The sequence below is a fragment of the Jaculus jaculus genome, chromosome 1, assembly GCF_020740685.1.
Source record: "Jaculus jaculus isolate mJacJac1 chromosome 1, mJacJac1.mat.Y.cur, whole genome shotgun sequence".
Lineage (NCBI taxonomy): Eukaryota > Metazoa > Chordata > Mammalia > Rodentia > Dipodidae > Jaculus > Jaculus jaculus.
The window spans coordinates 161,132,163-161,157,610 of NC_059102.1; the positions used below are offsets into that span (position 1 = coordinate 161,132,163).

At 42.2% G+C, this 25,448-nt stretch overlaps 1 protein-coding gene across 3 annotated transcripts in view; it reads right to left on the reverse strand.

Annotated features, from left to right (window-relative positions):
• Positions 1–8,124, reverse strand: part of C1H11orf80 (chromosome 1 C11orf80 homolog) — a 98,487-nt gene extending 90,363 nt beyond the window's left edge. For all 3 annotated transcript variants that reach the window (XM_045148209.1, XM_045148201.1, XM_004656476.2), the window contains exons 1-2: positions 7,978–8,124; positions 5,010–5,148 (exon numbers count right to left, since the gene is read on the reverse strand). In XM_045148209.1, coding sequence (XP_045004144.1) covers positions 5,010–5,148; positions 7,978–8,007 — 169 coding nt within the window. In that variant the 5' untranslated portion in view covers positions 8,008–8,124. The remainder of the gene's footprint in view (positions 1–5,009; positions 5,149–7,977) is intronic.
• Positions 8,125–25,448: the final 17,324 nt, after the last annotated feature.

Here is a 25,448-nt window from a genome sequence, read left to right on the forward strand (position 1 = left end):
TATAAATGGACTGAAGGACAAAAATCACATGATCATCTCATTAGATGCAGAGAAAGCATTTGACAAAATCCAACATCCCTTCATGATAAAAGTCCTACAGAGACTGGGAATAGAAGGAACATATCTCAACATAATAAAGGCTATTTATGACATGCCTATAGCCAACATATTACTAAATTGGGAAAAACTGGCAGCTTTTCCACTAAAAATCAGGAACAAGACAAGGGTGTCCATTGTCCCCACTTTTCTTTAATATAATACTGGAAGTCTTAGCCATAGCAATAAGGCAAGAGACACACATAAAATGGATGCAAATTGGAAAGGAAGAGATCAATTTATCATTATTTGCAGATGACATGATTCTATACATAAAGGACCCTAAAGATTCTACCAGCAAACTGTTAGAACTAATAAACACCTATAGCCAAGTAGCAGGATACAAAATAAACACAAAGAAATCAGTAGCCTCCCTATATGCTAACAACAAACACACAGAGGATGAAATCAGAGAATCATTACCATTCACAATTGCATCAAAAAAATAAAGTACCTTGAAATAAACCTAACCAAGGAATTGAAGGATCTCTACAAGGAAAACTTTAAAGCACTCGAGCAAGAACTTACAGAAGACACTAGGAAATGGAAAGACATCCCTTGTTCTTGGATCTGAAGAATCAATATTGTGAAAATAGCAATCTTACCAAAAGCAATCTACACATTTAATGCAATACCCATCAAAATTCCAATGGCATTCTTCATGGAAATAGAAATGGACTGAAGTACAAAAATACCAAGAATATCAAAAACAATTTTGAGCAACAAAAATAAGGCTAGTAGTATCACCATACCTGATTTTAACCTATGCAACAGAGCCATAGTAACAAAAACAGCGTGGTACTGGTACAAACACAGACATGTAGATCAATGGAACAGAATAGAGGACCCAGATGTAAGTCCAGGTAGCTGTAGCCACCTGATCTTCGATAAAAATGCCAAAAATACTCATTGGAGAAAAGACCCTCTTCCGCAAATGGTGCTGGAAAAACTAGATATGTATCTGTAGAAGGATGAAAATAGATCCTTTTCTCTCTCCATGCACAAGAATTAAGTCCAAATTGATTAAAAACCTTAATATTAGACTTGAAACACTTAAACTGCTAGAGGAAAAAGTAGGAGAAACCCTTCAGCATATTGGTCTTAGCAAAGACTTTCTGAATATAACCTCAGTTGCTCAGGCAATAAAACCACAGATTAAGTGCTGGGACCTTATGAAATTACAAATTTTTGCATGGCAAAAGACACTGTGTATAGAGCAAAGAGGCAACCTACAGAATGGGAGAAAATCTATGCCAGCTATACATCTGATAGAGGATATACAAAGAACTCAAGAAATTAAATAATATGAAATCAAAGAACCCAATTAAAAAATGGGTTATGGCACTAAATAGAGAGTTCTCAAAAGAAGAAGTACAGATGGCATATAAACATCTAAATAATGTTTGATATCCCTAGTCATCAGGGAAATGCAGATTAAACTATCTCACTCATGTCAGATTGGCTACCATCATGAAAACAAATGCCCATAAATGCTGGCAAGGATGCTGAAAAAGAGGAACCCTTCTACACTATTGGTGGGAATGCAATCTGGTCCAGCCATTGTGGAAATCAGTGTGGAGGTCCCTGAGACAGCTAAAAATAGATCTACCATATTACCTAGCTATAGCACTCCTAAGCATATATCCTAAGGACTCATCTTACTACCTCAGAGATACTTGCTTAACCATGTTTATTGTCACTCTATTCACAATAGCTATGAAATTGAACCAGCCTCAACTGATGAGTGGATAATGAAGATGTGGCACATTTACACAATGGAGTTCTACTCAGTGGTAAAGAACAATGAAGTTATGAAAATTTCAGGAAAATGGATGGATCTGGAAAGGCTTATACTGAGTGAGGTAACCTAGCCCCAGAAAGCCAAATGTCACATGTTCTTTCTCATATGTGGATCCTAGCTATAAATGATTGGACTTCTGTGTGAGTAGGAAGAAAACTCAGTAGCAGAGCCCAGTGAGCTAGAAAGGAGATATAAAGGGAATAAAGGGAGGGAGGGGGCACTTAATAGGTTGGTATTGTATATATGTAAGTAGAAGAACAAAATAATGGGAGTGAAAAGGCCTAAGTGAGGTTAGGGGAAGAGACTGAGTAAAAGAAAGGTGGAGGAAGGGCTAATCAAAATCTAAGAGGATATAAATAAGTCATATGGAAACCTACTTTTTTGGACAATTGAACACACCGGAGCCAGATTGTTACTAGAAAATTTTCAGTGCCAGGGATGGGATACCTTCCAGTGAGTTGTTGGCCAGGGAGGTCCCTGATACCCCCAAAACATTACAGACCATTGCCGAGGCCCTTGGTTTCCCACCAGGAATAAATGGTTAGACCCTATTGCTAAAGACCCCACATACTTGGGCTGCAAGGTCACTGAGAAATCCTTCGGGAGCTGAGCTGAAAACCTCCTCTATGTAGATCATCTGATAGAAAGCTGGAAAAAGCTACGCTAAATGCAGTTCAATGGGAGAGAGAGAAATCACCAATGGAGATACTCAACAGTGGACATTGCAAGCCTTATATTTGGCCTGTGAGAGAGAGAAATAGAGAGAAAATGGGCACACCAGGGCCTCCAGCCACTGCAAACGAACTCCAGATGCGTGTGCCCCTTGTGCTTCTGGCTGACGTGGGTCCTAGGGAATCCAGCCTCAAACTGGGGTCCTTAGGCTTCACAGGCAAGCACTTAACTGCTAAGCCATCTCTCCAGCCCTACATCACTGTTTTTTATATTGTATTTTTATTTATTTATTTGAGAAAAAGAGAAGGAGAAAGAGGCAGATAGAGAATGGGCGCGTCAGGGCCTGTAACCACTGCAAACAAACTCCAGACACATGCACCCCCTTGTGCATCTGGCTTACGTGAGTCCTGGAGAGTTCAACCTGAGTCCTTTAGCTTTTCAGGCAGACCTTAATCACTAAGCCATTTCTCCAACCCGATAATAAGTGATAACTTCCTAATAAATAATAAATATAATTGAATGAAGATCAGAGACAAATTAGACATGCTGAAGAAATCCATGATTCTCAAAATATCTATGGAACTGGGTAAAAGCTATTGTGGCTGAAATTCTATGCTTTGTGAAATCAACCCTGTCCACAGCTTATTAGATTAGCATCAGTGAACAAGCTAACTCAACCATATTCAGACCAATCATTCCACAAACCATGTAGCTAAGCATTTCTTTCATGAGAACTTTGCCCAGTCACAGCAGAGTTCATACACAGTAATAGCAAACCAAACTATCACACCCTTTAACTTTACAAAGAGAAAACAGGTCATTTTCATTTAAGTAATTAAATTACTTTAAGAATCTGCTGTACTGTCCAATCTCAGCTGGGACTCGAAGTGATTCCCATAAGGCTGATAAACTTCAAAATATTTCATTATAAAATATTCTTCAATAAACCTATACACATGCCAAAAATCAGACAAAAAAGCTAGCCTTCACAAGTTCAAGACAGTTGTTTAAAGACACTCAATATATTAGCTTACTCTCATGAGAATAGGGAAAACTTATGAAAGAAAAACCAAGTGGAAGTGATATTTTCAAACTAATTGCAAGTCAAGATTATCAAAGTAAGCCAGGCATGGTGGCACAAGCCTTTAAGCCTAGCACTTTGAGGAAGAGGTAGGAGAAGCTTAAGTTTAAGGCCACTCTGAGATTACATTCTGAGTTTCAGGTCAGCCTGGGCTAGAACAAAACCCTACCTTAAAAAAATTTATCAACGTATATACCATTCATCCTTCCCTTCCTTTTCTCTTTTACTTATTTTGAATCTTTTGCAACTAAAAGGTCCAGACATGAAAAAAGTAAATAAAACTAGATATAATCTTTGCTGGAAAATGAATAGGTTAAAACAAGGAGCAAAAGTGAAATTATTTCTAAGCAGTTTTAAGCCAGTGAAATAAATAATTTTATGGTAAGAGTCATTCTAGAGCTAGGGAGATGACTCAGTAGTTAAAGGCACTTGCTTACAAAGCATGACAGACCCAGTTAGATCCCCCAATACCCATGTAAAAGTCAGACACACAAAGTGGTCCATGCATCTGGAGTTCATTTGCAGCTACAAGAGGCCATAGTATGTCCATACTCTCTCTCTCTCTCTCTCGCCCTTTCTTTCTTTTTCTCTATCTTTTCTTTCTTTCTTTTTCTAATAAATAAAAAACAAATAAAAGCAGTCATTTTAAACTGGACATGGTGGCACATGCCATTAATCCCAGCACTTGGGAGGCAGAGGTAGGAGGTCTGCCATGAGTTCGAGGTCACCCTGAGACTACATATAGTGAGCTCCAGGTCAGTCTGGGCTAGAGCAAGACCCTACCTCAAAAAACCAACCAAAAAAAAAAAAAAAAGAGGGAGGACTGGAGAGATGACTTAGCAGTTAAGGCATTTGCTTGCAAAGCCAAAGGACCTCAGTTCTATTTCTCAGGACCCATATAAGCCAGATGCATAAGGTGGCACATGCATCTGGAGTTCATTTGTAATGGCTGGAGGCCCTGGCATGCCCTCCCTCTCTCTGTCTCTCTCAAGTAAATAAATAAATAAAATAATATTTTTTTAAAAACCAGTCTTTTTAAGCCTGCCATTAATCTTATCACTTGGGAGGCAGAGGATCACCAAGAGTTCAAGGCCACTTTGAGACTACATAGTGAATTCCAGGTGAGCCTGGGCTAAAGGGAGACCCTACCTTGAAAAAGCCTAAATAAATAAATAAAAACAGTCACTCTATTCACTTTTTCTATATGACACACTTATAAATCTGTCACCAGATAGTTATCAAAATCATTTTGACTTAACTACATGATAAAACATGGTGACTAATTGAAATTGTTATATAAACTATGGCATACATCATGACAAAACAAAAATAGAAAATCAGACATTTTCTTCTACTTACTGGTTGCTATACAATGAAGAGAATGTGGCTGGTGCTTAGAACTTAATGCTTCTATGGAAATCACGAGCTGCCCTTCTAGCAATGCTCTCTTTGATATTGTTGTCTGACATTTCCAGTGAATGATCAAATATTTCAAAATCTGAAAAGAGTGTAATTCAAATCAGCACTAAAGAAGAGTTATAACACCCCTCCAAGGCTCAGGAAACATTGTGGAAGAGGGGGCAGAAAGAATGTAAGAGCCACAGGGTGGGAAGTTATTCTGAGGCACAGTCCCTCCCCTCCTACACACAGAGACTGACTGGTACATCCACAACCCCATTGATGAGTGCTCTCTGTGGAATGGGGGTGGGGGAGAAGGAATATGATCAATCTATATGTTCATATATTAAAGTTCCAAATAAAAATAAAATCTTTAAAATCATGCTAATAAGCCAGGTGTGGTGGCGCACGCCTTTAATCACAGTACTCGGAAAGCAGAGGTAGGAGGATCGCCGTGAGTTTGAGGCCACCCTGAGACTACATAGTGAATTCCAGCTCAGCCTGAGCTAGAGTGAGACCCTACCTCGAAAAGCCAAAGAAATCATGGTATGACACAGTTAGACTGGTAAGTCAAACACAAAATATTGTTTTCCTGCTTATAAAATGTCAGGTTTACATTTACTTAAGAGCACATCATTGTGTCTAAACATAGTATCTAGGAAAGTGACATGAGAAGACAGTAAAATTCAACACAATGCTCAACAAGCCAGGAAATAAAGAAAAAAAAAACAAACCTTCTGAGTAAGTTCACCTAGAAATGAAAATTAATTTAAAAAATTTAGTGGTAGTTTGGTCATGTTTCCTTTCTTCTCACCAAATAAAAGCCAACACGAAGACTATGAAGAAGGTGACATCCGATTATGAATCATCTTTACCTTTCACCAAATAAGTATCAGATTATTATTTATGAGTGCTAGAAGCAAAAGCTTAGGTTGAAATCCCTGCTGTGTCAAATTCTAGTATGTGAGCAAGATACTGAACCACTCTGTAACACAGTACCTGGCACGTAGTAAACGCTTAATAGATATTAGCTATTATTCCTAAGAAGTTTGTCTAAAGACTTCATACTTCACATACAACAAAATACTTTAAGCTGAATAGGACTCCAAGGTGTTCTTTGTTGTTTTTTTGTTTTGTTTTGTTTTTGTAGGTTACTATTTTGTTTTGTTGAGTCAGGATCTCCTATGTATCTCAGACTGTCTTTCAACTTCTGATCTTCCTGACTCTACCTTCCAAGTGCTGGGATTATGGTAGGTGTGTATAACTCCAGACTGCTAAAATAGTCAATCTTGATGATAAAAGTTAAAATATATTTAATTTCCATTATTATTCATTACAATTAACCCACTTCCCACACTAAGGGACAACAAGGAGAATTATTCTATTCCTAGACCCCTTTCGCCATCTACCTCCTTATCCTTTTTAAAGGCAGAGAGATCTGAGTAAGATAATTTGGAAAGATCCTAATTTATATCAGAGTCCACATTGATAGCTTGCAGACATTTCTCATCTAACACTTTCATTCCCATATTTTCTGACTTCCTGTGCTCCCTCTGTTCAGATTTTTCCATAGTACCTTTCTCCATAATGACGGCAGTTACAAAGAGAACACAGGCCTATGAATGAGTCAGAGCCCTGAGTTCTATCCTTAGGTTCTGTCAGTCTGTCCAACCTAATCCTCCAACTTCCTATGACCGTAACAATGAAGGCAAGAGGGGACTGGAGGGATGGCTTAGCAATTAAGGCCTTTGCCTGCAAGGCCGAGGGACCTAGGTTCGATTCCCCAGGACCCACATTAACCAAATGCACAAGGGGCCGCATGCATCTGCAGTGTGTTTGCAGTGGCTGGAGGCCCTGGCGCGCCCATTCTCTCACTCTCTCTCTCTTCCTCTTCCTCTGTCAAATAAAATATTTTAAAAATACTTAAATAAGCCGGGTGTAGTGGCACATGCCTTTAATCCCAGCACTTGGGAGGCAGAGGTAGGAGTAACTTTGAGGCCACCCTGACACTACATAGTGAATTTCAGGTCAGCCTGAGCTGGAGGGAGACCGTACCTCAAAAAACAAAAATAAATAAATAAAATAAAAAATAAACTTAAATACTTAAAAAAAAGAAGAAAAAGGCAAGAGGACCAAGAAAACTCTAAGGCACCTCAGAGCCTGTGATTCTATATATTCACCGGCCCAATGTCCCTTATACTTGGAGCTAAACATCCCATTAAGGTAATGGCTGCCCGATTCTGGGCGGTAGGAGCCAGCTGTTCAGGACCGGTCTCTGGAACTAGCCAGTCGCCAGCCCACGGGTCTGGGGTGAGCAAAGCCCCTGGCCTCACCCTCTCAAGGCCCAGCTCAAGCCTGCACCTCACATCTGCTGCTCCAAGGGCCCCAGCGCAGTGGCGCACCTTTCCGCACACCCCAGCACGGCAGGGACGAGTCCCTCCTCGTCTGCCATCTGGCTCCCTGGTTCCCCCAAAGGGCACCCATTTTTCTTTCTTTCCTTCCTGTCAGCATGGGTGGGTGGAAGACGCAGGGGATGAAGGTGAGCCGAGCCCATGCTTAGCAAACTCGAGTTTTCTGGGTCTCCGTGAGCTTATCAATGGCGGGGCGTCGTCATTTCCTCTCGTGTGTGTCGGGGGTGGGGAGACCCCACGAGGATTTACTTGAGAGGACCCACCAAGATGACTTCCGGCACCTCCAAGCCGCGAACCTCCAGCGAACCCTCACAAGCCGGACGGGGGGGGAGGGAGGTCGGGCTGATTACGTAACTCGTCCACGGCAGGCACCCCAGAATCTTCCTCCTTCTCTCCCCCGCACCCGTCCACCTCAACCAACGCCATCGACCTCCCCTCAAACTTCGAGGTCTCCTCACAAAGCCCGTCTCCTCAGAGAGGGGTGCCTTTCTCTGTTTCCTCGCGCTTCCCAGCATCACCTCGCACACGGCCAAGGCCGTTCCCTCCATTCGGCAACAGGCGCGGCCGCGAGGTGCCGGGGTGAGGTCACGACCTCCTCCTCCTCAGCTAGGGTTTTAACCTGGGGCCGGCGCCCTCGCCCGGGTCGGCGGCTCGAGCCTGCCCTTTCCCGCCCCGCCGCGCGCTCGCCCCGCCCCTCGCCCCCGCGCCTGCGCACTCGGTGACGCCCGCCCCTCCTCCAGGCTGCCGCCGGGAGCCGCCCCGGCCGGCGAGTGTAGGCGGACAGGTGGCGTATCCCGTGAGAGCCCGCGGGCCGAAGCCAGGGTTGGCGGCGAGCGGGAGAAAAGGCCCGGCCGGCTCCACCCAAGGAGACTTTTCCCACGGTCCTGCCGAGACGCAGCCCTTCGCCCTTTTCAAAGCGTTTTGACCGCCCCTGGCATTTTCCAGGGCCCTTCCCCACCCATGCGCGGATGTCTGGTGTGGAATTCCCGAGCTGGCTCTGGACCAGCGAACTGCCTCGTCTTCTTCTGGGGCTGCCCCGAGTGGCCCTGGCCAGACTCCGGTACCCACATGCAGCAAAGGAAAATATAAGCGGCCAATTAAAACTGAATTTCAGAAAAGCAACGATTTCCCGCCCCCCCCCACCCCCACCCATACGTATAGCTCAATGAAATACTTGGGACAAATACTAAGAAAATTATTTTGAAATTCTAAACTGGGCGCCCTGTATTTTATCTAGCAACCTGTCTTAAACCTCTTCCCGACCTGCACCAGGAGGAACCTAGGCGCCTCTCCTGTCCTGCCAAGACCCTTACCACTTATTATTTTACCGTGTGTGTGTGTGTGTGTGTGTGTGTGTGTGTGTGTGTGTGTATCTGCATCTGCATCTGGCTTACATGAATAGCTGGGGAACAGAACCCAGGCTGATGGGCTTGGCAAGCAAGGGCCTTTGTCCGTTGAGCCACGTCCCCAGGCCACTTTTGATTTCAATAAACGTGAGACTGACAGAAGCAGCCCTAGATTCTTCCTAGATCATCCCCAGCTAGAAGGAAAGGAGGGAGGGAGTCCTTCAGGCTCCTTAGGCATAGTAGGAGGGGCTTAGGCCCATAACTACTGATATCTGGCAGCTTGTTCCTTGGGCTTCCAAAAGAAGTGAGATTCTTGCCTGGCAACGAGTTGCCCAAGGAGAAGGGTGGAACAGGGTGTTGGCTGCTTTCCTTCAGGGAAAATTCTTCCACCCCAACTCTTAAGAAGCCAGGATTTGACAGAACAGGCTGCGGAGCTGGCAGGGTGCCTGCCCAGTACACAATCCTGGTGCTACTCCAAAGGCCACGACTAATGGGGCTTGAATCATACCCTTTTCCAGTCTGCTCAGCACTGCTAACCCTCCTCCCCATCTCAGGTGCTCACAGGTAGACATACCAGAGAGGTGGCTTTTATTTCTGGAGAATTAATTTTAGCCATCAGTTTTGACTAGAGTTGGTATTTGGGGAATCATTGGATTCTCTCTCCCTTTCACTCCATCCACCCTAGTTCTTTTAAATATTTTCCATTGAGAGTATCAGCTCAGCAGAAATGCTCCACCTGGAGAATGACATTGGGAATGAGAGGTGGATGAACAGTTGCCAGTGGCAAAGTGCTTCAGGTGAGCTGGGCATCCTTGGCTCCCAGCCCTTCTCCTTGGGATTAGAGCCTCAAGGATGAAGGTGTGAGGGAACACCCCAAACTACCCTGTAGTTAGGAAAGACTTAATGGGTATCCAGGGACAGTTTCTTCCTTATGGGATCTAGCAGAAGTGACGGGAGGAAGTTTTTTTTTTTGCGGGGGGGGAGTTTTTGATAGGAAGTCCCACCTTCAGGACTTCCATAGCATTTACCCTTGTTGTCAGTCAGGGTTTGATGCAGGCCTGACATTTGATGAGCATTGACTCTGCTATACACTCTTCGCTTTTTCTTATTTAAGTAATCCTCCCCTGTAAGGGAGGTGTTATAGAATAAATGAGGCTCCAAAAAGAGATTGTATGACACTCAGTTTGTAAATGTCAGAACCAGAATCTGAAACAAGATTCTCTTAGCCGCCTCTTTCCTACTTCCCATCAGCTACCCAGTACATTTACCACCTGGATGTGACCTGCCTAGCTGCCAGGGAGTTCTGTAATGTGGGAACATTCACATTATCATGACATGCAAACCCCTGTGCAAAACCTAAGGAGCCAAGGCACTCATACCCTCATCTCCCACAAACTAGGCCTTGCATGAGCAGCAGCTTCCAATCCTCTCACACATCAGTATGTACCCCAATCTGTTTGACTCTCATAAATAATACACTATTGGATTCCACACTATTAAAACCATGTTTACTCAGACTCTTTTTTTATTTGAAAGCAAGATAGAGAAAGAGGCAGAGAGAGAGAAAGAATGGATGCACCAGGGCCTTCAGCCACTGCAAACAACACTGCGCCACCTTGTGCATCTGGTTTATGTGGGTACTGGGGAATAAAGCCTCAAACAAGGGTCCTTAGGCTTCACAAGCAAGCACTTAACCACCAAACCATCTCTCTAGCCCTACTCAGACTCTTTCCAGAGGGGGATAAAATGTTATAATTAGAAGGGACTGTTAAGGGGACTGGAGAGATAGCTCAGAGGTTAAGGACTTGCTTGAAAAACCTAATGACCCAGATTTGATTCTCCACTACCCATGTAAGCCAGATACACTAAGTGGCACATGTGTCTGGTGTTCATTTGCATTGTCAGGAAGCCCTGGTACTCCCATACTCATTCTCTCTGTTGTCTCTTTCTCTCTGTCTCTCCCGATGAATAATGAAGAAAGTACCAAAAATTTTTTAAAAGAAGGGATTATTGAGGTGATCAGTTATCATAAGTAGATTAATAAATGTGAGACCCAAATAAATTTCTTACCAGCGGTGGGGTCAGTTTAGTCAACCAGGTCAGCCTAGTTGCATGTGACTGAGTATTTTCAGTACTGGTCTCTAATGTCTTACTTGTGGTGTCTTCAGGATTCAGTTCTCCTTAGTTCTTAGACTGGGTAACATACTGATGTTGCAACTTCTCTACCCACTCAGTAATTATATTAAATTTTCATATCCATTTGGATGTTCTATTTATTCTTTTTTAATAAATATTATTTATTTGCTGGGCGTGGTGGTGCACGCCTTTAATCCCAGCACTCAGGAGGCTGAGGTAGGAGGATCGCTGTGAGTTCGAGGCCACCCTGAGACTAAATAGTTAAATCCAGGTCAGCCTGAGACAGAGTGAGACCCTACCTCAGAAAACCAAAAAAAAAAAGAATATATATATATATATATATATATATATATATATATATATGATTTATTTATTAGCAGAGAGAGACTAGGTATACCAGGGACTCTAACCACTGCAAACAAACTCCAGATGCATCACCACTTTGTGCATCTGGCTTTACATGAGTACTGGGAAGTCAAGCCTGGGTTGTTAGGTTTTGCAAGCAAGCACCTTAACTGCTGAGCCATCTCTCCAGCCCTGTACTTTTTATTCTGAGAAGTCCCCTACCTGGCCGAGGCAGACCACACCCTAGAAGTCCCAGATTGACTCAAAACAGAAACCAAGGATTTGATTGAAACCAGAATATCACAGATAGTGCTACCAGATGAACAGTGATATTTTAGAAACTACTGAGCTGCTTTTTTCCTTTGAATGTGCCCTCTGTGCACATCGCTCCTTAGGTCATATCTTATTCTCAGGTTCCCCCAGAATACTCAAATAATGTCTTAAAAATTGACCCCTGGGAATTTAGATGGAAAATATCCTTGAAGTTTCTCTTATTAGGTTGGTTTTTTTTTTTTTTTTTAAGTCCATTTGAGGAAACAACCGTTATTACAAGAGGCTATTCCTCATACATACAATGAGAAAGGGTTAACTGTTGCTTTTGGGTCCTGAGAGAAGTCTGTCCCCCCCCCAGTTCCCATAACCGGGTTTCCTGAAATGGAGCAAGTCCCAGGTGCCTCTCCACTAATCACATCCTTGTAAATGGGGCCATGAAGCTCAGATTAGCTCATCCCTTCACCTTCTTGAGGCCTTCTCCACCTGGAGCACAGAATCTGGGGCAGCCTCACCACTGCTTTCCTATTAGGGGTCACATAAAGATGCTCTCACAGAAGGATGTGGGGTACCAGAGACTAGCGTTGCTGATTTTTGTGCCAGTTCATGGCTATGACATCTGTTCTTTTAAGACTTGTAGGCAAAGGACAATGCTGAAGTTTACGTAACTATTTTCTTCTTCTTCGCCCCCATTCCCTTGCTTTCTTCCTCTCCTTCTTAAAATGACTGGCTCTGATACTGAGTAGCTTCCTGTTTTTCCTGGCTGAGTCACCCTTTGCACAGTCTTATTTCTCATCTCCAAGTAGCAGGTGCTGGGCCAACCTGGAGATTTCATTCCTTTCCTGCTCATGTCAATCCTTTGTTGTGATAACCTATAAAAATCTATATCACAAAGTGATTCTACCCTTCATAATTGACTTTTTACCTTTATTTTTTTTGCAAACTGAAATGGCTTTGTCCTTCCAAGTAATGCACACTGGAAGAGAAGCCTGCTTTGAGACCTAAAGTCTTTTAGGATGGAAACAACTGGGTAATCTGGTTGCATGTGGCTAAGTAACAAGTAAGTTTATTGATCTGAAGGCCAGTCAGCTTTATTTGAAAGACAAGTAGGGTGATTGAGACAAAAGATTCTTCTTCCAGGAGTTTCATTAAAGAGGGTATTAGCTCTACAAGTTCAGTCTTGGATCAGTCTTAGTATGAGAACAGTATTCTTTTGTTTGTTTGTTTTTGTTTTTTGAGGTAGGGTCTCACTTTAGCCCAGGCTGACCTGGAATTCACTATGTAATCTCAGGGTGGCCTCGAACTCACACCGATCCTTCCACCTCTGCCCCCCAAGTGCTGGGATTAAAGGTGTGCTCCACCACTCCCTGCTTGAGAACTGTATTCTTAAGTACTGACCAGGAATGCAGGCCTATACAGTCTTAAAGCTAGTAACCTGGAATCTTACTTGAGCTGTTTTCCACTGACTTTTAAAGTTGATTTGATTTATTTGTTCTAGCTTTCAGTCTTCTCTTTCCCCAACTTTCATTCTTACCAGTTGGAAAAAGGCCATGGGATCAAAAGTTTAAGAGGATCAAGGTGTCTAGTTCTTTTTTCCCATTTTATCATTTACTTAAGGTATTATGTTCTAATTTTCTACAACTAAAATAGGAAAATTCTCTAAGGACAACAGTTAAAATAACATCTATGAAACAATTTGAGTTTTGGTGTCTTTAAATTGAAAGAAATCTTAGAGGTCATTTAATCCAATATTTCCCAGCCAGAGAAGCAATGTTTGGCCAGGCATAGTAGCTCTAGCCTTTAATTCCAGCACTCAGGTGACTGACTGAGGTAAGAGGATCACCATGAGTTTGAGGCCAACCTGGGCTAGAGGGATAAAAAGAGAAAGAAGAGAAAAAGAAGCAATGCTTGTTCCATTCCAGCCCATTTCTTTCATTCCTCCTTAACCCTCTCCTGAATGGTCTCTCTCTGGTTCCTTCTTTAACCTTTTCCTGGTATCCATGATAGAGAATAGATCTAGTTTGCATGACTACTTAAGATTGGGAAACACTTGACCTACTTCATCTCCCCATTTCATGCAACTCTCATAACAAGTTTATATCTAGCTCTTTACTTGAATGTCTTGCATTAGCTACCACCTCAGACACAACCCATTTTATTTTAGAAGGCAATGGTTTGGTAGAGTGGTTTCATTGTATCAAGCTAACATCTTTTCCCATTCCCTAGCCCTGTATCTTCCACTCATTAGTCCCAGATCTGCTCTTTGAAACCACAGACAATCCATCTAATCCCTTTATAAAGGGGCCTTTGGAATACCCAGGATTGTTATTGTTAACTTGTCACAATGACTCAGACCTGGCCTGAATGATTGTATTACAGATGTCCTGTGCTTAGCACAAAAGTTGGGTTCCTAAAGCATTGTATAAACCAAGTTTTGTGTAAATCAATGTATTTTACACATACAGGGACATTGTTTTTTAAAAATCTTATTAGTTTTTTCATAAAATGAAATGGTTTTTTTGTTGTTTGGTTTTTTTGTTTTTAACTGGAAATTGAACCCAGGGTCTCACACATGATAGGCAAGTACTCTACTACTGAGCTATAGCCTCAGCCCTCTTTTTATTTTGAGATAAGGTCTCACTAAGTTGCCTAGATTGACCCTGAACTCATCAGGTAGGTCTTGAGCTTGTGATCCTTCCTCCACAGTCTCCCAAATATTTGTAATCCCAAGGGATTACAGGCCTAAGAGCCACTTGAAGAATATTTTAATATTAAAAAAATTATTTTATTTGAGAGAGAGAGAGGCAGATGATAGATAGATAGATAGATAGATAGATAGATAGATAGATAGATAGGGGATGTATGGATAGAGAGATATAGAGAGATAGAGAGAACAGGCATGCCAGGGCCTCTAGCCACTGCAAACAAACTCCAGACATATGTGTCCCCTTCTGTATCTGGCTTACGTGGGTCCTGGGGAATCAAATCTGGGTCCTTAGGCCTTCCAGGCAAATACCTCAACCACTAAGCCATCTCTCCAGCCTGAAGAATATTTTTCTAATTCTAAAGTCTCAAGCCAGGAGCAGCGATACATGCTTCAAATCCCAGAGCTCCAGAAGTTGAGGCAGAAGTATCACCAAGTTCAAGACCAGCCTGAACTATAGAGTGAGACTCCATCTCAAAAGAATAAAATAAAAATGGGCTGGGGAAAGCTGGGCATGGTGGTGTGCACCTTTAATCCCAGCACACGGGAGGTAGAGGTAGGAGAATTGCCGTGAATTCGAGGCCACCTTGAGAGACTCCATAGTGACTTCCAGGTCAGCCTGGGCTAAAGTGAGACCCTACCTCGAAAAAAAAAAAAAAAGGGCTGAGTGGCTAAAGGTATTTGTTTTTGAAGCCTGCAGGCCTGGGTTCAATTCCCCAGTGCCCACATAAAAAGCCAGATGTACAAAATGGAATATGTATCTGGAGTTCATATTTGCAGTGGCAAGAGACCCTGGCACACCTATATTCATTCTCTCTCTCTAATAAATAAATACAATTTTAAAAAGAATAAAAAGTTGGTGAGCAAAAAAAACTGTTCCCCCATTAACCTTTTTTTTTTTTTTTTCAAGGTAGGGTGTTGCTGTAGCCCAGGTTTACCTGGAACTCACTCTGTAGTCCCAGGCTGGCTGTGAACTCATGGTGATCCTTCTAACTCTGCCTCCCAAATGCTGGTATTAAAGGTGTGTACACTACTATCAGCTAACCTTTTATAATAATCTAATTTTCATACATTGTATATGAAAATCAAGGCAAGATTTGCCTACATGTAAACTAATAGCTCATATTCATTGAGCTTTTATCTGGTACTCGATACCTCACATCTGATATGCATTATTTAATTTCTCACTCCAACTTCCTCCTGTAAAATTATCCTTTAATTATTTACTAATGAGGAAACTAGGCTTAGAGACATTAATTACCTTGTCCAAGGTCATTCAATTAGAAAGTGATAGGCCAGAGTTCAAGCAAGGTCACAGAGACCAGAGTCTGGCATCCTTAACACCAGGAAGCTTCGGGTGCTAGTCATCATTGAAATGCCAAAGTGTATCACAACACAAGGAAATCAATCTATGATACAGAAAACTGATCTAAAATGACTATAGTTTCAAAGATGTACACAAAACCTAATCTTTTGGGATTGTGGCCTTGCAGGTTTTCCAACACAACTCACATTTTCTAGTGCAGCTTGTTCAAGGACCTCTCCAAAGACTTCCCCTCAGCTTGTGAGTATTACAGTCACACAAATCTTGTTCCGGATGTATGGCTGCAAAAAGATACTTTTCTACAGGGTCTGTCTACATCCAGGGGTTATTGACATGAGTTTCTTTCTTAGAAGAAATAAATGGTTCATTATTGACTGGTAAAATCAAAGTTATTGAGAATCACAGTTGATTTCAGTCTGCTCCTAGATGGGTCAGGATAGTTCAAATGTGCTGTTTTTAATGACATTTAAGTTTTCAAGTTAAAAATAGTTTGAGAGGGATAAGTCATAATAAGTAAGTGCTGTTTTGAATCCAACCTGGACAAAGATAAATGGATGTACTATCTCTATGTCCTCAAATCAGGTTCCATGTCCCCATCTAGTCAGTACCAGCATGCATTCAGACCATTGCTCAGATCAGAACACAGCCCTTGGGGTTCCTAGGACCCCATCCTTCTCTACATTGTCTAAGGAGGCACAATGTGGGACGTTTTGCAATCCTCCCTGCCCCACTGCAACCATTCCCACCTATCAGAATGCCCTATCTGGCTAAAAACATTGCCTACAGCATCTGCAGACTTCTGCTTTCAGACATATATTGATCCTTTGCAAATCATGTCCCAAGCTAGATAGGACCAAGCTGGAATCCTGGTCTGCATCCATTATAGGAAATCATACCAGATCACATAAGATGCCCAGCACTTCTTGCATCATGCCCTTTCTACCCTTACCTTGGGCAGCAGGCTTGTTTACAATTGCAAGTCTAATTTTATTTCTCAGCTCCTTTTTTGTTTGTTTGTTTTGTTGTTGTTGTTTTTTGAGAGGTAGGGTCTCACTCTAGCCCAGGCTGACTTGGAATTCACTATGTAGTGTCAGGGTGACTTTGAATTCACAGGGATCCTCCTACTTCTGCCTCCCAAATACTGGGATTAAAGGTGTGTACCACCACACTGGGCTCAACTCCCATTTTCTTCTTTTTTTTAAAAAAAAAATTTATACTATTTATTTGAGAGAGAGGAAGAGGCAGATAGAATGAGAATGGGTGCAGCAGGACCTCCAGCCACTGCAAACTCCAGATGTGGCTTATGTGGGTACTGGGAAATTGAACCTGGGTCCTTAGCCTTCACAGGCAAACACCTTCATCGCTAAGCCATCTCTCCAGCTCTCAACTCCCATTTTCTACTGATGGAAGAAAAAAAGACTAAATTTCACCAATTCAAGACAACTCAATCACTCTTAAGTTTTAAACTCAGTCTCTTGGAGTTCTCATCCCAGTCTGCTTTTTATGATGCTCTCATTGAAAGGTTATGCATCATTCTGACATCAAGGAACATTAAGGGACTGTCTTCAGTCCCTCTTGTCTGATTGACAAAGTGTGGCTCCCTTCATTTCAATCTTGGCCATTGGATTCTATGACCACTGCATCTGCAGCAGAGTTCCCTGGCAGGTGGCACCTATGATTTTGGTATAGCTGAAGCACAAGTGATGGTTCCCAGCGTCCACCTCAACTCTTCTTGCTACCACTGAGTCTCCATCTGTGCCCTAAGTTGGACCATTCACCTCTCTGCCTCTCTAGGCTTCTCACCCCCTCCCACTCCACTCTAATCTCCATAGGCACCCTGGGTTTTAGTTTCCAGCACATGCCTCTCTTCTCTCCCCCCTTTTCTATTTTCTTCTTCTCTTCCTCCCTTCCCTCCCTCTTTTCCTCCCTCTCTCTTTTTCTAATGGGCACCAACAACCTTTTGAGACTTCCTCCAAATATTAAGAGTTTGGCACTAAGGGGATGAGATGGCAGTGAGAGTAGTAGTTTTGGAGATCTCAGACTGGCTTTGCCTACCCAGGTGACAATGCTACTTTTTGCTCTGTGACAGCTGTCCCTTGATTAGGTACTTAGAGTTCAGGAATGAAATAGAGTGAAATTTGACAGATTGGACATAGAGCAGAGCTCCAAGAATATCTAAAGTCTCTTGCTCTCCTGTCTCCATCCTTTTCAATTCCTTTCCAATCCCAGAAAAGATTATATTTTATGTGTGGAAGGAAAGCCTACATGTCCTTCCTAATACAACAGATGATGGTATGCTCTCTAAACTTCAGGCTTACATTTCTATCTACCTTTTGATATTTAAAAGGAAACTCCTGGGCTGGAGAGATGGCTTAGTGGTTAAGTGCTTGCCTGTGAAGCCTAAGGACCCGGGTTCAAGGCTCGATTCCACAGGACCCACGTTAGCCAGATGCAAAAGAGGGCACATGCATCTGGAGTTCATTTGCAGTGGCTGGAGGCCCTGGCATGCCCATTCTCTCTCCCTCCCTCCCTCTCTCTCTCTCTCTCTCTCTCTCTCTCTCTCTCCCTCTTCTCTCTCTGTCACTCTCAAATAAATAAATAAATAAAAATAATGTCTTAAAAAAAGAAAACTCCTGAAAAAGAATTTAAAATCTTTCTCAAGCCGGGCGTGGTGGCGCATGCCTTTAATCCTAGCACTCAGGAGGCAGAGGTAGGAGGATCGCCATGAGTTCAAGGCCACCCTGAGACTACAGAGTTAATTCCAGGTCAGCCTGGACCAGAGTGAGACCCTACCTCGAAAAACCAAAAAAAAAAAATAAAATAAAATAAAATAAAATAAAATAAAATAAAATCTTTCTCAAGCACTTGGCTCTTACAACTGAAAACTTGGAGTTTTCAAGAACATTGTTCCTGCTATGGATTTGATCTTTATTTTGAGAAAAACACCAAGGCTCAAGCAATCCTCCTGCCTCAACCTCCTGAGTACCTGAAACTATAGGGATGCATAGCTCTGGAATAGATTTTTTTTTTTTTTTGAAGCAGGGTCTCACTCTAATTCAATCTGACCTGAACTCACTGTGTAGCCTAGACTGGCTTTGAACTCATAGCAATTCTCCCACCATAGCCTCCTGATTGCTCAGATTAAAGGTGAGCACCACCATACCCAACTTCTGGTATAGATTTTAAAAGACTTAATTAAGAATTAAAAAGTCAGAAATTTAACTCAGATCTCTAGGCAGAAGGCAGTACAGTAAAACAGAAGGTTTTACAGCTCTTGCTGCTGTTTACATGATAGAAGACAGATGTATCAGTTACTTTTTCATTGCTGAGACAAAATACCCAACCAGAAGCAAGAAGGAAAGGGTTTATGTTGGCTCACAGTTATGAGGGAAAGTGCATCATGGAAAGAATTGGCAGGAGCAGGAAACCAGAGTCACATTGTCATATCAGCTAGGAGGAGGCAGGGAGAGATGAACACTGAATTCTCAGCTAGCTTTCTCCTTTTTAAATAAATATTTTATTTATTTGCAAGAAAGAGGCAGAGAGTGAGAGAGAGAATGGGTGTACCAGGGTCTCTAGGCACTGCAAATGAACTCCAGACACATGTGCCACCTTGTGCATCTGGCTCACATGGATACTGGGGAATCAAAACTGGGTCCTTAGGCTTTGCAGGCAAGAGCCTTAACTGCTAAGCCTTACCTGCTAAGCCATCTCTCCAGCCCACTTTCTCCTTTTTATACAGTCCAGGAACCCAGCTCATATGACAGTGCCACCTACAGTTAGGGTGTCTTTCCACTTCAACTAATCTAATCTAAATCCTATGATTGTAAATCCTGTCAAGTTGACAGCCAGAGATTAACCATCACAATGAAATAACTGGGAAATGGTGGCTGGGATATGACTCAGTGGTACAGCACTTTCCTAGGGTGTATGAATCCCTGGGTTCCATTCCTATCACTGCTAAATAAATAAACAAATAGGGAGGGGTGGGCTGGAGAGATGGCTTGTGGTTAAGTGCTTGCCTGAGAAGCCTAAGGACCCGGTTTGAGGCTCGATTCCCCAGGACCCATGTTAGCCAGATGCACAAGGGGGCACATGCGTCTGGAGTTTGTTTGCAGTGGCTGGAGGCCCTGGCACGCCCATTCTCTGTCTATCTGCCTCTTTCTCTCTGTGTCTGTTGCTCTCAAATAAATAAAAATAAACAAAAAAATTTAAAAAAATAAGGAGGGCAAAATAGCTTGATATGAAAACATTTAATTTTATGTATATGTAATACAAAATTATATTCTCTCCCAAAGTCTTTTCTGGCATTCATTAATTTATTGAACAGATAGCTGTGCTTACCTTGCTTGGGTTTGAACTAGAAAACAAATCTATTCCTCATAGAGCTCACAGCTCAAAAGAGAACAAGACCAGTGATGAGTCAATATGAAGTGTTGGACATCATATTCCTATAATCCTACTTCTTTGGGAAGCTGAGGAAGGAGGATCACTTTATTTTATTATTTATTTATTTTTGAGGTATGGTCTTGCTCTAGTCCAGGCTGACCTGGAATTCACAAAAGAAACAGAAGGAGGGGCCAGAGGAGTTGAAAGAAACCCAAGAGCATGTGACAACCTGAAACCAAAACACGAAAACTTCCAGAAGGAAGGCATAATTAGTCACTGCTGGTAAAAAGAACAGTAAGGTAGCAGTTAGAACAACTGGACGTAGCAAGACAGCCATTGACAACTTTGCTGGAAGCATCTTGACTGGAATGAAAGAGATACTGTGTTAAATTAAGTCAATCACATCAAAGCACAACTCTCTCCTTTAACTACTGTCTCGACACTGATACCTTCCCAATGGATATCCTGCATGCAGATGCAGATGTCCCCTTCGAACTTGACACCCATATATAACTGACTACTCAGTATCTCTCCACTCAATCAAACATACCTCAAACTCAGGTTCCAAAACCAGTTGTCTCCCCACCCAGACCTAGCCATCCTACAGTATTCCTCATTTAAGCAAATGGCACCTCCCTCCTTCCACTTGCTCAATCTATCCTTGACAAGCTTTACCGCTCCTATATCCAAGCCATTTCGTCCACATCTTGTCATTTTTTGCTACCTGTGCACTTCTGTCTGCATTGCAAGCACACATCTGAATCCCAGTTACTATCTTCTCCCACCTGCACCACAGTGGTAACCTCAAAACTGGATTTTCATGTCCATTTGGCTATCCCTTCCACCTCCCTCCCACATACCATCTAATCTTTTTGAAATAGAAAGTCAACGTCAAACATGTACTTCTTTGCTTTATCTCTTCAGTATCTCCTTAGGGTACTAACAAAAATTCTTTTTAGCTGTTTATTTATTTTATTTTTGTTTTTTCACTTTTTTTTTTCTTTTCACAATTTTTATTAACATTTTCCATGATTATAAAAAATATCCCATGGTAATACCCTCAAAATTCTTTAAATGGTATAGAAAGTTCTAGTTAAAATATCAGCTCTATGATAACCTCTTCCATGTAGACCAGTTGACAGAAAGCTGGAAGAAGCTATTTTGCATGTAGTTCAATGGGAGACAGAGAAATCACCAGTGAAGATACTCAACAGTGGATACTGCAAGCCTTATATTTGGCCAGCCAGGCCAAATGAGCCAAAGGGTACAATAGTGGCGCGTCTGTCATGGTGGAAACCGACTACCCTCTAATTAGACTGCAAGCCCGCTCCATGAGAGGAAATTCATTCCTGATACTGAAAACTTAAAACAGGGTTAGTCATGAGCCCTAAGGGTGTAGCTGCTGTCTGGCTACATGTATATGCTATGCTTATCAAACTGCCCAGTAAGCACTTCTCTTAATGTTCATACCAATATATTAATGCTACTCTCACTTTTGGTAGAGAACCTTCTCTTTTCAGATGGCAGTGACCTTGGGATAACTCAGAAGGCATCATGGTGTTGGAAAGAAGTGACCAGAGTGCTTAGCACTGCAATGTCTCTGTCACACCTTCTAAGGCTCAGGGTCCATTGCGGAAGTGGTGGTGGAAAGAATATAAGAGCCAAAGGAAGGGTAGGACTCCTTACAACGTGCTCCTCCAGACACAAAATGGCCTGGATATCCATGACCTCAGAGTGCCTGACACTACCTACACAAGACCATCATAATAGGAGGAAAAGATCATGACATCAAAATAAAAGAGAGACTGGTTGAGAGGGGGTGGAGATATGATAGAGAATGAAGTTTCAAAGGGGAAAGTGGGGGGAGGGAAGGTATTACCATGGGATATTGTTTACAATCATGGAAGTTGTTAATAAAAAATATTTTTAAAAAAATATCAGTTCTAGATGGGTAATGGAATTAAAGTGCTCATGCACAAAAAGTTCTGCATAACCCTCTCATTCATAAAAAGTTGCTCCTTGCTAGATAGAAACTTGCTGATTTCCAGTATTGTTATTTTTGTCTAAAATTCTGTAAATACATGCTTAATGTTATCTTTGAGAAATCTATGTAAATAATATAGTCAGCATAGAGACTGTACAATTCTATGTTATATGTGCCTAGTGCTCTGTTGGCACGTGATAAATTTTAAGTTAAAAAAAAGATGATAATCATACAGCAAAGGCATATTTTTCTTCTAAGCTTGAGAACAGGATATGACTATATACTAATGAGACTCAGTAACCAAGCCACACATGAAAACTCGTCTCATTACTTTATAGTCATGCCATGTATGTTTTTTTAAAATGACAATAAAACCGATTTTTAAAATGAAAAAACATATATCAGTTCTACATATGTATGTTTCAAGACATTTGACCTGCCATTAAAAAGTAATGCAATAGCTGGGCGTGGTGACACATGCCTTTAATCCCAGCACTCGGGAGGCTGAGGTAGGAGAAGCGCTGTGAGTTTGAGGCCACCTGAGACTATATAGTCAATTCCAGGCCAGTTTAGAGTGAAATCTTACCTCGAAAAACCAAAATAAATAAATAACACAACAACAACAAAAATCTCAATCCTATATTTGCTGCACAAGCATGAGGATCTAAGCTTGTTTCCTAGCAACCATGGGGGAAAAAACAAAAGTGTGGGGGTGCATGGTTTTAATCTGAGCACTCAGGAAGCTGAAGTAGGATGACGACCATGAGTTTGAGACCAGCTTGGGGCTACAGAGTTCCAGGTCAGCCTGAACTAGAGTGAGACCCTACTTCAAAAGCAAAAAATAAAGCCGGGTGTGGTGGTGCGTGTCTTTAATCTCAGCACTCAGGAGGCAGAGGTAAGAAGATTGCCATGAGTTAGAGGCCACCCTGAGACTCCATAGAGAATTCCAGGTCAGCCTGAGCTAGAGTGAAACTCTACCTCAAAAAAACTAAAAAGAAAGACAAAACAAATAAATAAAAAGCTGATTTGTGGGCTAGGAAGATGGTTAAGCATCTTCCTAGTTAGAGGCACTTGCTTACAAAACCTGCCAGCCTGAGTTCAATTCCCCAGTACCCACATAAAGCCAGATGCACAAAGTGGTGCATGTGCCTGGAGTTCATTTGCAGTGGCAAGAGGTCCTGATGCACCCATACACTCTCTCTCTCCCTCTCATGTAAACAATAAGGATAGCTTAAAAATTAAAATAAAACTCTTATTTATTATTTTTTTTTCATTGTTTTTCAGCCCATCAAGGCATACTTAGAACACACAATAGCTTCCTTAGAAAGATTTTCTTTTTCCCCTGGAGTAGACAGCTATCGACTGGGCAGCCACTATTAAGTTTCTTTACAGTTTTTTGTTTAAAATAAAAGTCTTAAAAAATACATAGTGAATTCCAGGTCAGCCTGAGCTAGAGTGAGACCCTACCTTGAAAAACCAAACAAAAAAAAAAACAAGTTGGACATGACCACACATGCCTGTAATCCAAGCCCTGTGTAGCTGAAACCAGAGAACTCCAGGTTCAGTGAGAGACTCTGTCTCAAAAAAACAAGACAGAAGTATGATAGTGGAGGATACTCAATGTCTTTCTCTGGTCATTACACACACACACACACACACACACACACACACACACACTAGGCATGTACATATGCACACCCTACATACACATATCAAAGGGGGGAAATACCCCAGCTCTATTCCTTCCCATTTTGGTAATCCACATTATGATATTTCGTATTCAGTCAATGCCTCCACTTCCCCATCTGTGAAATGGACTTAATACTTACCTCTCCAAGTTGTTAAAAGAGTTAAATGTTAGCTGGGCATGGTGGCACATGCCTTTAATCCCTGCACTTGGGAGGCAAAGGTAGGAGAATCACTGTGAGTTTGAGGCCAGCCTGAGACCACATAGTGAATTCCAGGTCAGCCTGGGCTAGAATGAGACCCTACCTCCAAAAAGAAAACAACAACAACAAAAAAAGAACTAAATGTGCCAGGCATGCACCCAGGGGGCAAAAGCAGGTGAATCACTGCATGTTCAAGACTAGCTTGTGATGTAAAGTGTGAGGGTTAAGCACTCAGGATGTAGCCCAATGTAGACTATTTGCCTAGCATGCACAAGACCATGGGCTCAATCCCTGGCACAAAACAGTAAAGGCAATATATATAGGGCATCAGGGTTTTTTTTTTTTTTTTAAAGATTCATTATTTTTATTTGCTTATTAGAGACAGAGAGGGAGACAGAGTGAGAATGGCGTGCCAGGGCCTCTAGCCACTGCAAATAAACTCCAGCCACATTTGTCACCATGTGAATCTGGCTTATGTGGGATCCAGAGAATCGAACCTCATTCCTTAGGCTTTGCAGGCATGCGCTTTAACTGTTAAGCTATCTCTCCAGCCCAGGGTATTTTGGTTTTTTAAAATTTATTTATTTGAGGGACAGAGAAAGAGGCTGATATAGAGAAAGGGAAAGTGGACACGCCAGGGCCTCTAGCCACTGCAAATGAACTCCAGATGCATGCTCCCCCTTGTGCATCTGGCTTATGTGGGCCCTGGGGAATTGAACCAGGATCCTCAGGCTTCGCAGGCAAATGCCTTAAATGCTAAGCCATTTCCCTAGGGCTTTTTTTTTTTATAATAATTTTTTAAAAATATTATTTATTTGAGCTAGGCATGGTGCCACATGCCTTTAATCCCAGCACTAGGGAAACAGAAGTAGGATGACTGCCATGAGTTCAAGGCCACCCTGAGATTACATAATTAATTCCAGGTCAGCCTAGGCTAAAGCAAGACCATACCTTGAAAAACCAACATATATTTATTTGAGAGAGAGATTGAGTGTGGGTATGCCAGGGCCTCTTGCCTCCCAGATGCATGCAGCACTTGGTGCATCTGGCTTTATGTGGGTACTAGGAAATCAAACTCAGACTGGCAGGCTTTGCAAGCAAGTGCTTTTTTGTTGTTATTGGTTTGTTTTTTGTTTTCGAGGTAGGGTCTCACTCTAGCCCAGACTGACCTGGAATTCACTATGGAGTCTCAGGGTGGCCTCGAGCTCATGGCAATCCTCCTACCTCTGCCTCCTGAGTGCTGGAATTAAAGGCGTGTGCCACCACGCCCGGCTCAAGCAAGTGCTTTTAACCACTGAGCCCACCTCCCGAGCCCAGGTTTCTTATTTTCTTAAACTGGCAAACACTTGAGCATGTTTAAATGCTCACCAGAAGGAGTGAGGGCCATGAGGGTGTGGGAGGGGATGAGATTTAGAGCAGAAGACAGAAGAATCAGTTTCAGATGGAAGAAGGGACACACACTCTCCCATGGTAGAAAAAGAGCCAAGAATTCAGCTATGTCTCTCGGTTTGATGGTAGAACTAAGACCTTTCCATGAGTCACAGTTAACCTAAAGAGCAAGTCTGGATTCTCTGAGCAGCTCAGCTTGGATATCATTCCATT